Raw genomic sequence first — 13,374 nt, 5'->3', positions numbered from 1 at the left:
GCCTGACTCCCGGGGCGCAGCCTAGAGTCTCGCGAGATCCGTTGGGCGTGCCCTATCCCTTCCGGGTTTTGGCTTCGGTTGCTAGGGTCCGCCTCCCACGCTTTGGGGGTGTCTGTAGAGCCGGGTAGGCTGCCGTAGCCCGGCAAGCATCGCGAGAAGTCGGTTACGGCCGAGTCAAAGGTCGCCGGCGGTTGCTGGTCTGGCAGAGACTGGTTGTCAGTGAGGCGCTTCTCGGTCACGAGTTCGGCTTTGCAGTTTGCGTGTTTGGCACGCGGTCGGAAGCCCGGCGAGCGCAGCAGAGGATGTGGACCCGCCGGCAGTTGGACGGCCTTGCGGGAGACCCCCGGGCCCCCAAAGCAGGCTCTAGTCCGCGGAGGGAGCGGCAGTGGAGGCCACCCCAGGCCGAGCGGAGGCCTTGGCGGGAGCCCTGATCCCGCCTGGGGGGCAAGCAGGATGGGAATCCTAGAGAAGCTGGGCGAAGGCGTGAGTGGTGCGGACTTGGGCATCTTTTTGGCCATGAGTCGACCGCGCGCACGATTCAGGAATGCCACTCGGGGCAGCATGGAGAATGGCCGTGCGCTTCACGAGGCTGTGCGTTGCCTGGGATGAAAACGGCATCAACCTGGGTGGATGAGCGGACCAGGAGGGCGCCCTCCGGGGCGAAGATCATTTGCAGTCAGATCAACTGCATTTGTAGGCATCTCGTGGAAATCATTGGCCGGGGCGCTCCGGATAATGCAAACAAGGGATGGTTGGAAAAGCCAAAATCGCTACCGTCTGCGGAATACGGGGGTGTTGGTAATTACATGCTGAGTCGGCACCCAGTTATACCAAGCAGCTGGAGAGACTGCCCCGAACCAAAGGCTGGTTGTTGGTCTTCAGACCTATGAAGATCTGCCTTGCATGCCTGCAAAGCCCCAAAACTCAAAGAGAAATTTGCATAACTAACAATGTAATGACAGGACTAGGGCCACGGCTGATTAACGGCTTTGTCAGACGCTTTGCTAGGAAGCGGAACTGTCTTTCAAGAATTTATAGTTCCAAGGAGTGAAACAGGTAATTTCAGTAAACATGGAGGTTGTGGACTGGCCGTCTGCAGGCCATCAGGTTAACAGATGTGTTTGGTTTGGATCTGCTCAGTTTACAACGGTTTGAATTAGTGTCAAGCATTTCCCCTTTTTTAAGTTCTAATTCACATACGATAAAAATCACCTGTAGAAGTGTTCAGTTGGTTGGAATTTGTAATACTTAATGTACCCATAGCCACCATAAGATGCAGAACAGTTCTTTTAGTTTACTTACGTCCCTGTGCAATCAATCCCCCCATTGTCATTGTTTTTATTTATTTTTAAAATAGTAGCGAGTGTTTGCTCTTAATCTTTGGTCCATCCCCCCAAGTGCCCCAAGGGCCAAGGCCAAGAGCCAGCACTCAGTCCAGGTCTCCTGTGTGGATGGCAGGGACTCAGTTACTGGAGCCATCACCACTGCCTCACAGGGTCTGCATTAGCAGAGCTGGAGCCAGATATCGAACCCAGGTACTCTGGTCCGGAACTTGTGCCATCTTAACTGCCAGGCTAAATGCCTGCTCCTGTTACTGCTTTTTAAATGCAGGTGTTTCATGTTAAAAAGTGGGATTAAGAATTTGGAAACCTTGGCAACGGTGAACTCTGCATTCCCGAAGGGCAACAGTTGTGTTGCCGCTTCTATTTACAGCTCCCCGTGGTTCATGTTAACTGCTTCAACCTAAGTGCATGCCAAGTGCCTTAGGAGAGGAGGGCCGTGGGATTACCTCTGGGAAAGCCTACCCAGAACCGCTGACCTGGAAAGCGGAATGGGTTCACTAGGGAGAAAATTAGGGCGCAGGCGTGTTCCAAGGCCAGGAAGATTTGAAGGGAACCCAGAGTGGGGGGTCTGGGGAGCAGAGAGGCAGCCGTGTGCCTCACTCGTTTGTTTTCATTGATGGGCTGGGCTCTTGGAGTCGATGAGTTTTGTTTGTGTGTGGTGATTTCTGAAGGTCTTGTGTTGTAAGAAAAGTTTTTGTCTATTTGTACATTTTTTAGAATTTTATGATTTTGTTTGAGTGGGAAGCGAAAATAATATATTTTTTGCAAGGGTTGTGGGTCTACCTGTGATGCTTGGGCTGTGAGTTCCCAGGGAGAGGAGTGCCCCCAAAAATTCCTCTTTGCGGGCCCCCTCTGCAGTCTTCCGCAGGCTGGGCTGGCTGGGCCCGGCGCCGGGCCGGGGGCGTGGCCGAGGACTGGCAGCGCGGTTTGGGGCGGGGCGGAGCGGGCAACAGGTGGTGTTAGGAGAGGGCAGTTAAGGCCCCCAGTGCCCGCCCACCAGCCGCAGCTCGCCGGGGACGGTAATTCGAGGCGGCTGTGTCTCTGAACTACCAGCGACGCCATGGACTGGCTGAGCTCATGGTACCCTCAGCCAGGCTGTCCGCGGCCGTCTGTCCTTATATGTCTACTGGTGAGTGCCCCACGCTCTGACGCTGCACGAACCCTCATCCTGGGGACTACAGGTGAAAGGAAGGGAAGAAAGTGCATTTCTCTACCCTGCTTCTGGGGTTTGAACTGGGAGCAGGCAGGTAAAATACTTGGAGGCACCGCTCGTTGTCCTGGAGATTGTGGGGGTGGTTCTCAAGGTTACCACACACCTCTGCTCTGTGCCTCGGGACGGCTGGCTGGGCTGTTCCCTATCTGGAGTGGGGCGGAAGAGGTGTCCTGGTGAGTCCTGAGAACTCAGTGTCCCAGGCTAGGATCGTTTGCTCTGCATGTTGCGGTTGCCGTCTGGCTTTTCTGTAATTTCCTAGGGGACTTGTTTTCTCATCTCTGAAACACCTTAAAGCGGAAAGTGTTGAGTGCAGAGTAATCCCTGTAGTAGAGGGGGAGGTGGAAAGCGCTGTGGCGTAGTGGGTAAAGCTGCCGCCTGCAGTGCCAGCATCCCACATAGGCGCTGATTCGAGTCCTGACTGCTGCACTTCCTATCCAGCTCTCTGGCCTGGGAAAGCAGTGGAAGATGGCCCGAGTCCTTGGGCCTCTGCACCTGCGTGGGAGACCCGGAAGAAACTGTTGGCTCCCGGCTTTAGATCGGTGCAACTCTGGCCATTGCAGCCATTTGGGGAGTGAACCAGCAGATGGAAGGCCTCCCTCTCTCCCTCCCTCCCTCCCTCCCTCCCTCCCTCCCTCCCCCTCTCTCCCTCCCTCCCTCCCTCCCTCCCTCCCTCCCTCCCTCCCCCTCTCTCCCTCCCTCTCCCCCTCTCTCCCCCTCTCTCCCTCTCTCTCCCTCTCTCTCCCTCTCTCCCCCTCTCTCCCCCTCTCTCCCCCTCTCTCCCCCCTCCCTCTCCCTCCCTCCCCCCTCCCCTCCCTCTGTGTGTAACTGACTTTCAAATAAATAAATAAATCTTTAAAAAAAAAAGAAATAGGAAATAACTAAAAAGTTACATAAAATATTTTGTAAGAATGTAAAATTTTAAAAAAGAGATATAGTAAAAGAAATACAAAAAACTGTTATAAAAACGCTTTTCTTTAAAGTGTATTCTTTTCCAGTTATAATAAATGTTCAGGAATCTTGTGATGTTTGCATTTCTCATCAACTTACATTCATATAGTGCCTATTGTAGTTTGCTGTTGATATCAAAATGAATTTTCATGCTTCTGATACGCGGTTATTTAGGTCCACAAACATTTCTCAAGCGTACACTCTTTGCCAGGAGTTGTAAAGTGCTGAGAATACAGAAATGAGTAAGAATGAAGAGTCCCTGCCCAATGCGGGAGGTATATAGAAACAACTCTTTGTATTTCAGTGTGGTCAGAAGCATGTGTAACGGCGAACTGTCCTCTACTCATCGGGTACCAGTAGCATCTCTTCTGCAGTCCTCTCAGTCAAAATTGTCTCTAGACATTGCTAAATGTCCCTTGGGGAGAAAATCACCCCAAATTGGGATTCACCAGACTAGATGAAACTTGAAGTGGCCCACTGTATCAACCCCTAGTCATGCTCATTGTATCAACCCCTAGTCATGCTCATCGCAATACATAGACCCCAGAAGACTCTCAGAGGCAAGTCTTGGTTCTGTCACAGCGCTTCAGTGGGTTATGCCGTGGTTGTTACCTCCCCTGTTAAATGAAGGATTTCCTTAGGTGATGCCTGAGAGCCCATTGGCCTGCTAATGTTTTGACTGCAGGCCCATCTGAGGTTTTCTGTGTCCCCCTGATGCCTGCTGGCTGAAATGCCCCCGTTCATCATTAGGCATGACTTTTTGGCTGGAGGGCAGGCTTGCACGGTGCTTTGCTCCCCTTCTAGTCACTGTAGCACCTTCACTCCTGTCTGTGGGCTGCCACCGCCCAAGGAGTGCCATTGTGAAGGTTGTGCTGGAAACCACCTTAGAGTCAGGTAGACGCACACCTTATAGTGTTTCAGTGTGTCTAGTTCTCTGCCAAAGGCACTGCTTGCACCTGGTAACCCAACCCTCAAGTCTGTTTAGTCTTCCTAACAACGTTTTGCTGGTGTATTCAGTAGACTGTACTTACTTAGAACCTGCTGTATGCCGTGAACTGTGCTTGGAGGTACTGTAGGAGCAAAACAGTCCTTTATTGAATTGATGATTACAAATCACCTTTCCTATCTTGTACAAACCATGGTGTCTCTGAAGTAGATAGCACAAGTGTCATGATTTCCAGACTTTAATGTTTATGGAAGGAAGAGAGGAAGTAACCTGCCAAAGGCTACAAGCAGCTAGCAGTAGTGGCCTAGGGTTTTTAAAAAGTTTCCATTCTTTTTTTTTTTTTTTTTTTTGAAAGGGAGAGATACAGACATATAGCTTCCATCAGCTGTTTCACTTCCCCAAATGCCTGCACCAGCCAGGGCTGGGCCAGGCCAAAGCCAGGGGCTGGGAATTCAGTCTGGGTCTCTCTTTTGGGTGGCAGGGTCCCAGCCACTTGAGCTGTCACCTATGTTTTCAGGAAGCTGGAGCAGAGCTAGGACTTGAACCTAAGCACTCTGATAAGAGATGTATCTTAACTGCCCTACCAAATGCCTACCCCTGGCCCTGGGATTTAAATCCTGCTCTATGGTACTTTTATTTTTCCCCTCTATGATCTGACTGAATTGTCATTAAAAAATAGTAATAGTAAAAGCTTTTCTGAAAAGCCTGGTACTTTTTTTTTTCTTGCATGATCCCTAGTTGACTTCAGAGGACTAGTATAGTGTATGAATTGGAGGCACTGCTGGCGATGGTGGGAGGGAGGGAATGAGAAACCCAACCCAGACAAGCCTGTAGTCAAACTGAAGCTAAAGACATAAAAACACTACTCAGGCCCTGCCAGGAAGTGGGAGTCAGGACCCAGGCAATAACGTAAAAATGAGTGGGAGGACAGAGGTTCATTTCAGCAGAGCACGAGCCCTGGGCAGAGAGGCCGGAGAAGCAGGCCCTTGTTCAGCCTCCCCTAAGCCACAGTGTGACTCCTTGCAATTTCCCCCTTCCTCGTTAAAAGCTCCATTATATTACCCAAGCAGAAAACCCTGGAATGGAAGGTGTCCTCTGGTTCGTTTTCTTGTATTTTACGTATTTGCCATTAAAACGCTAGGAAACATTTTACCTTCTCACATGATTCTTAGCTGAGAATTTGTTTCAGTTTATTTATTTGAATTATTTGAATGGCATAGTGAGAGATCTTCCATCCACTGATTTACTCCCCAAATACCTACAACAGCCTTCGCTGAACCAAGCCATTGCCAGGAACCTGGAATTCCATCCAGGTCTTCCATGTGGGTGGCAGGGACTTAGGCCATCTTCTACTGCTTTCCTAGACCATAGCAGAGAGCTGGATCGGAAGTGGAGCAGCTGGGACTCGAACTGGCCCCCATCTGGGATGTCGGCACTGCAGATGGCAGCTTTACTCGCTATGCCACAGCGCCAGCCCCATACTTAAAACACTCTGTCACCTAAGTACAAACCCCAAATCTTGGCTTGACCCTTTGCTTTAAATTCTGGTTAGCCTCATTTCCTACCCCGTACACTGAGGCGTATGTGGACTGGATATGAAGTGAAATTACTCCCTCAGGCCAGTGCTGTGGCATAACTAGTAAAGCCACTGGCTGTAATGCCAGCATCCCATATGCGTGCCAGTTTGAATCCCAGCTGCTCCACTTCCAATCCAGCTCCCTGCTAATGCACCTGGAAAAGCATCAGAAGATGGCCCAAGTGCTTGGGGCCCCTGTACCCACATGGGAGACCCAGAAGAAGCTCCTGGCTTCAGAATGGCCCAGCTCTGGCTGTTGAGGCCATCTGGGGAGTGAGCCAGCAGATGAGGTCCCCCCCACCCTGATTCTTTCAAATAAATAAACCTTAAAAGAAATTACCCCCTGCAATATTGAAAAATGTAAGAGCTTATAACTCATAATCCCCAGGAAATTAGCAGCTCAGTAGATGCCAGCAGGTATCACCTCCAATAGCAGTTTTGTCCAATAAGGATAGATTTCAAGTCATCCAGACTTGAGTCTTGATTGTGGCTTCATCGGTTAAAGCCTTGTCATTTTTTTAGCAAGTTTCTTGATTTCTGAGCCTCCATTTTTTTCCTATCTGCAAAAATGCAGAGGAAGATAATTGATGCACGAAAACTTTGTTTAAGCACTAATGCTCAATGCAGATCTTGGTAACGTTTTGTAGCTGGAGAGTGGGGATGAAAAGATAATCCCAGCATTGGTTCCAGTCTGCTTGAGCTGTAAGGCTTTGGATTGGTGATGTTTCTACTGACTCGTTGTTCTTTTCTTTTCCCACCACGTAGATCCTGACCACTTCCTTCCTGACGTACCCCATGCTCAGGACCATTGGTCTGCAGCTGCACTCAGCCATCACCGGCAGCTACGTCTCTGGCACACACTCCGTTGTCTTTGTCAACTGTCCGAACGAGCAAATTGCCAAAGACATTGCCAGGTAAGGTGAAGGTGCTCCCCTGGAAGGCTCAGGGAACGTCAAAGATGCCCCAGAGGATCACTTTGGGTCCTCTCTCTTAATTCTGACAACCCCATCTGTCCAGTGAGAAAACACACACCTATCTGCTTGAAGTGATAGGAGGATCACAACTAAATGATCCCTAACTCATCCTGCATCTGGGCCTGAAGATGCCAGGTTACACGTAGTGGCATAAAACGGAAGGGAGCCCCTCCAGGAATAGGTGACTTGCTCAAGGTGTAAAGGTTAGACGGCAGTATCGCCCTGCAGGTTGACAATTCATGTCTCCTAATTCTTGGCCCAGCTCTCTTTGTGGAGCCATTCTCCTCGCTCAACCCCGAAAGTATTCATGACAACAAGCAAGGAGGAGGCCATTCCAGGTACTGCATAATTTTCTAGAAGCAGCTGTGGTGTGGTGGGAAGAGGTGGACTAGACTCGGAATTAGACCAGGGTTTGAATCTTGGCTTTGCCACCTACTGTGTGACCTTGGACAAGTTATTTCCCTTCTCTCAGCATGAGTTTTCTAAACTTAAAAGGGCACAATATCACCTGCCTTACAGAGTTGTTGGGGGATTAAATGATATGAATATGTACAGGGTGGAGCCATTAAATGCAGTCTGTAGATGCTGTGTCAGAATGTCTTCCCTTCTCTCCTACAGGTGGCAGTCTTGAAGAGGGTTATAGGACAGGAAGGTAGACTTGGCACCTTACTCCCTCCTTGCTTTGTAAATCAGCGTTCTTTATTTATATAAACTTATCTTTTCATTCTGTTTTCTATGAACTTTGAATTTTTAAAAATTTATTTGAAAGGCACTGAGAGAGAGAGAGAGAGAGAGAGAGAGAGAGAGAGAGAGGTTGATCTTCCATCTTCTCATTCAACCCCCAAATGGCCACAATGGCTGGGACTGGGCCAAACTGAAGCCAAGAGCCAGGAACTCAGTCCAGGTCTCCCACATGGTTGAGAGGGACCCAGCTACTTGCATGATCACCTGCTGCTCCCCAAGGTGCACATACAAGAAGCTGGAATCAGGAGCCAGAGCTGGAACTTGAACCAGGACTCTGATAGGGGATGTGGGTGTCATAAACTCCAAACCAAACATCCATCTCCATGCTTATTTTAAAATATTGATTTTGAATGTTCTCTCTCTCTCTTTTTTTTTTTTTTTTTTTTTTTTTGACAGGCAGAGTGGATAGTGAGACAGAGAGAAAGGTCTTCCTTTGCCACTGGTTCACCCTCCAATGGCTGCCGCGGCCGGTGCACCATGCTGATCTGAAGGCAGGAGCCAGGTGCTTATCCTGGTCTCCCATGTGGTGCAGGGCCTAAGCACTTGGGCCATCCTCCATTGTCTTCCCGGGCCATAGCAGAGAGCTGGCCTGGAAGAGGGGCAACCGGGACAGAATCCGGCACCCCGACTGGGACTAGAACCTGGTATGCCAGCACCACAAGGCGGAGGATTAGCCTGTTGAGCCACGGCGCTGGCCTTGAATGTTCTCTTAACTGCTCCTTCTCCTGTGTATTCTTTCGCTAGCTAAAGGTTGTCTGTTTTTCCTCAAGTGCTTTGTGATTCTTCATCATAACCTCTCACCTTTTTCATTATGTTTTGTGGGGAGATGCGGGAGTAGCTTCAAGGAATTTGCATTTTGCATCAGTCTCTTGTGTGGATTGGGGGTCATACTACTAACTGGGGTACTCTAGAAACCTAGGTATGTGTTCTTGTTTTTGTCTATGGCTGTCACCACTTGGACGCTATGTTGTCTCTTTGTATAAGGCTCCCACACTCACTGCCTAGAGCCTGGACCCCCCATCTCATCTGCGTGGCCCTAGGGAGACTTGGGCTGGGGTCCACTGCTCCTGCACTCTCGCCTTTCCTCTTCGTGGCAGCCTGCGTTTCGGCTGAGGTGGCCTGTTGCCCTTGTCTTCTGGGCAGTGACCCCACGTGCTCCAGGCTGTGTCGGGGCTGCTTTCTAGGGCTTCCTCGCCGCTGCTGCTACAGAAAGTGTCCTCCTCACTGTTCTGGCACGGCAGAAGTGTCTTTTCTGTCATTTCTAGGACCTGGTATAACAAGGATGCTGCAGTGTGGGTATTGGGTCCACCAAGTTGAACTAAACCCTAAATGGAGCCTACAGTGCTGTGACAGTAGAACTCTTACCCCAACATGTGCTGTTTAGTATTTTTTATTAGTGATTTGGTTAGGAGAGAGGCAAGCAGGCTTAGTGTCCCGGACTTGTAGAAGGAGAATAAATATGATGGTGAGGGTGCCACAGATGTGAATTGGCAAGAACCCCACCTCAGCTGCAGAACTGGCACAGGGGCTAGGTCCTTGGGTTCCAGTGTGATGTCTTTTTTTCTTTAGTCTTTAGAGTTTGATCTGCCACCCCTCAGTTCAAGTGTGGTTCATTTATGGCTCCTGGCTATAGTCTTTGATCTCTTCATTGACACATTCTTAACTAGAAGAGCCTCTTGTAGGGGCTTGGGTAAAAATCATAGTTGAGTCAGGAGACTTGGATTCTAGTCTCCTTTGTTGCAACCTCTAGATATGACTTAGACAAGCCTTTGCTCTCTGGGCTTCAGTCTCATATGAAGAGAGGGAGTTGGCTGGCCAAGGTCATAAACACAAATGCCTGCAGCAGGTGATTTCAGTGAGTCAGGTGAGCTAGGGTGTAGCATCAAGGATGATGGTGTATGGCTACCATTGTGCTTCCCGGGGCTTGGCAGGAAAGGGTGCAGGGGGAGCTGTGCTCACTGAGAGCAGGTTGCATGCCTAGACAGAGCAGCTGCTGCTCAGCTCTAGCTTGGTGTGGCCTTGCAGGACTGCAGGCCCAATGTGGTAAGACTCATTTTTTTTTAAAGAAGTTAGATAATCCATATTTTTAAAAAAGATTTTTTTAATTTCTTTGATAGGTAGAGTAACAGACAGAGGGAGAGACAGAGAGAAAGGTCTTCCGTGTGCTGGTTCACTCCCCAAATGGCTGCAGCAGCTCGAACTGGGCTGATCTGAAGCCAGGAGCTTCTTCTGGGTCTCCCACGCGGGTACAGGGGCCCAAGCACTTGGGCCATCTTTCAATGTTTTTCCAGGCCATAGCAGAGAGCTGGATCAGAGGTGGAGCAGCTGGACACAAGCCAGCATCCCATATGGGTGCTGGCGCCACAGGTGGAGGTTTAGCCTACTACGCCACAGTGCCAATCCCCATGTTTTTTTTTAATGTGAGATTTATGATATTAACAGAGTCACAATTATTTTAAATGCCATGAGAGCCAAACTATGTATCTGGTCTGTGAGTCACTGGTCTATAGCCACTACAGTTTCTAGCAGCAGCTTTGTACTTCTCTCTTCTGCTTCCCTAGGCTTGAGTGCCTCAAACATGAGTCTCTGGTGGTTCCTGCTTTAAAACTAAGTTACCAAGGCCAGCGCTGTGGCGCAGCAGGTTAACGCACTGGCCTGAAGCGCCAGCATCCCATATGGCACCGGTTCGAGACCCAGCTGCTCCACTTCCAATCCACCTCTCTACTATGGCCTGGAAAAGCAGTAGAAGATGGTCCAAGTCCTTGGGCCCCTGTACCTGTGTGGGAAACCCGGAAGTGGCTCCTGGCTTCAGATTGCGGCAGCTCCAGCCATTGCAGCCAATTGGGGAGTGAACCAGCGGATGAAAGACATCTCTCTCTTTCTCTGCCTCTCCTTCTCTCTCTGTTAACTCTTTCAAATAAATAAATAAATCTTAAAAAAAAATTAAAAAAAAAAAAAAAGCTGAGTTACTGGGGCCAGCACTGTGGTGCACTGGGTTAACGCCCTGGCCTGAAGTGCTGACATCCCATATGGATGCTGGTTCTAGACCCAGCTGCTCTACTTATGATCCAGCTCTCTGCTATTACCTGGGAAAACAGAAGATGGGCCAAGTCCTTGGGCTCCTGCACCCACGTGGGAGACCCAGAAGAAGCTCCTGGCTCAAATCGGCATAGCTCCAGCTGTTGTGGCCAACTGAGGTATGAACCATTGGATAGAAGACCTCTCTCTTTCTCTTTCTCTTTCTCTTTCTCTTTCTCTCTCTTTCTCTTTCTCTTTCTCTTTCTCTTTCTCTTTCTCTCTGCCTCTCCTCTCTGTGTAACTCTTTCAAATAAATAAATCTTTGAAATTAAAAAAAAAAAAAAAGTTACCAGTGCTCCTTCTCTTTCTCTCTCTCTCTTTTTTGTCCATAGGGGCTTTTCAAATAATAGTCTTCCTCCACAGTTTTTGTAATCTTTTTTTTAAATTAAAGATTTATTTACTTATTTGAAAGGCAGAGTTACAGAGAGGGAGAGGGAGAGGGATTCCATGTGTTGGTTCACTTCCCAAATGGCCGCAATGGCCAGGGCTGAGCCAGACCAAAGCCAGGAGCTTCATCTGGGTCTCCCATGTGAGTTCAGTGGGCCCAAGGACTTGGACCATCTTCTGTTGCTTTCCCAGGTGCATTAGCAGGGAGCTAGATGGGAAGTAGAGCAACTGGGTCTCAAACTGGCGCCCGTATGGGAGCCGGTGCTGCAGGCAGCTGCCTGCTGTGCCACAGAGCCGGCCCCTGGTTCAGTAATCTTTACCCAAGGTGTAAAAGGCTGTAGTGATTGCAGCCTTTTTTCTTACTCCTGGAGAGACTGAGAGGACTGTGAGGCAGTGGGATTATTTTCCCTAGCGGTGTAACTCACCTCTGTGTTTGCATGCCACTTCAGATCCAGCAGGAGGCAATTTCTCATTGCATGATTGAGTGACACCTGGAGCAGTTACTTTAACAAATTTGTGCTGTATGTCTCTCTCTCCAATCAGGGATTTATTTAGCTCCTGGAACTTTGCAAATGAACCACAATGATGGTAATGTCACATTAACATGGGACCTTAAAATAGAGCACTGTTCAGCCGGGACTCTGGGGTAGAGAAAGTAGGTCAGTTCTCTTGGCAACAGCTGAGGAAAGGAGGGACCAGTGATCAGGACTCGGATAAGATTGGTTTGTCAGAGTCCAAGCACTTTAAAGAACTGAGGCCAGGCCCCCATGGCCTTCTGGGACCTGAGAAAAGTTGATGAGGGCCTGCCTGACTCCGAGGGCTGGAAGTGGGTGGCTGACTACACTTACTCCTTGTGTGGATGACTTGGTGTGTTTCTGTTTCTGCAACACCTGTACTAGTTCAGACACACGTTTGTGTTCACCAGCACTCTGCACAGGACTCAGATTATGGTACTGAAAGCTGGATGGAACTTTAAAGGTTATCTTGCCAGGAATTTCAGCCTGGGATGTGTCAAAAAGTGTTAGAAGTCAGCAAAGGAGATGATTGGCTTCTTAGGGCTGTGGTAGAAACCCTAAAAAAAAAATAATAAAGGTGAAAAAGAGGCTGTTTTTGCCAAAACAAATGCTGGATATGATGCTTTTTTTTTTTTTTTTGCTTTTGTTTGAAATTGTATCAGTTATGCAAGGTGTCTTGAAGAAGTTCATGAAAAATGCATATTATGAAAAGATTTTACCTGGATTTCAATTTTTTTATACTCAAATAAACTTATCTTTTGAATTCTATTTTTCTCGTAAGCTTTCTGAAGTACTCTGATGTGTGGTCACATGCAGGTCAGAAGCACTGAGGATCAGCCAGAATCACCTCCAAAGTGAACAGCAGAAGGTGGCGTAATGAAAGGGGTTCTTGATGGTGAAAAAGGCTAACCGAGGCCTGTGCTTGTTCAGCAGGGGAATCAGAGAGTCAGCTGGAGAGGGGGATGCGCCTGTCTCAGAGTAGATACTCAAATACTTCATTCTGAAAGGAAAGAAAAAACTTGCCTAAGGTCACACAGCCATCCTACTGTAGGCTGAGAATGGAGCCCAGGTCTTCTTTTTTCTTTTTAAGATTTACTTATTTTATTTGAAAGGTAACGTTAGAGAGAGAGAGAGAGAGATTAATCTTTCATTTTCTGATTCACCACCCCCCAAGTGGCTGCAATATCTGGGACTGAGCCAGGCTGAAGCCAGGAGCCTAGAACTGCATCCAAGTCTCTTACATGGGTGCAGGGGCCCAAGCACTTGGGCCATCTTTCACTGCTTTGCCAGGCACATTAGCAGGGAGCTGGATTGGAAGCAGAGCAGCCAGGAATTGACCTGGCACCCGTACGGGATGCAAGTATCTCAAGCCGCAGCCTAACCCATTGTGCCATAATGGCAGACCCAACCCCAGGTCTTCTTTCAGTCCACTGCTGATTAATCCCTGTTTCTCAAGCAGCCTCAGCTTGTCCTTAAAACTGCTTTCCCATAGCTGCTTCTCCATTTCTCTTCACCCAGAAAAGGACTTAGAAACTACTCTGTCTTCAGAGGCAACGCATGATGGTTCTGCAATGTGCGTGTTTGAGGGAGGTGGGTGATGAGGTGATATCTAAGTCCTTTTTCTGCTGCTGTAACTGTCTGTCACAGTCT

At 48.8% G+C, this 13,374-nt stretch overlaps 1 protein-coding gene across 5 annotated transcripts in view; it reads left to right on the top strand.

The window, feature by feature from the left end:
- Positions 1-196: 196 nt before the first annotated feature.
- The window catches only part of LOC133771587 (protein CutA homolog), a 39,866-nt gene continuing 26,688 nt past the window's right edge, over positions 197-13,374 (top strand). For 4 of the 5 annotated variants that reach the window (XR_009867592.1, XM_062207670.1, XM_062207669.1 and 1 more), the window contains exons 1-2: positions 197-2,472; positions 6,792-6,940. Coding sequence is in view for 4 of the 5 variants with exons in the window: in XM_062207670.1 (XP_062063654.1) it covers positions 2,404-2,472; positions 6,792-6,940 (218 nt within the window). In the remaining variant the exon portion in view is untranslated. The remainder of the gene's footprint in view (positions 2,473-6,791; positions 6,941-13,374) is intronic. The other variant, XM_062207671.1, reaches the window with a different exon arrangement.

Source organism: Lepus europaeus, chromosome 12 (assembly GCF_033115175.1).
Source record: "Lepus europaeus isolate LE1 chromosome 12, mLepTim1.pri, whole genome shotgun sequence".
Taxonomy (NCBI): Eukaryota; Metazoa; Chordata; class Mammalia; order Lagomorpha; family Leporidae; genus Lepus; species Lepus europaeus.
Note: the sequence above shows the minus strand (reverse complement) of the source record. Positions and strands in the feature narration are given on the sequence as shown.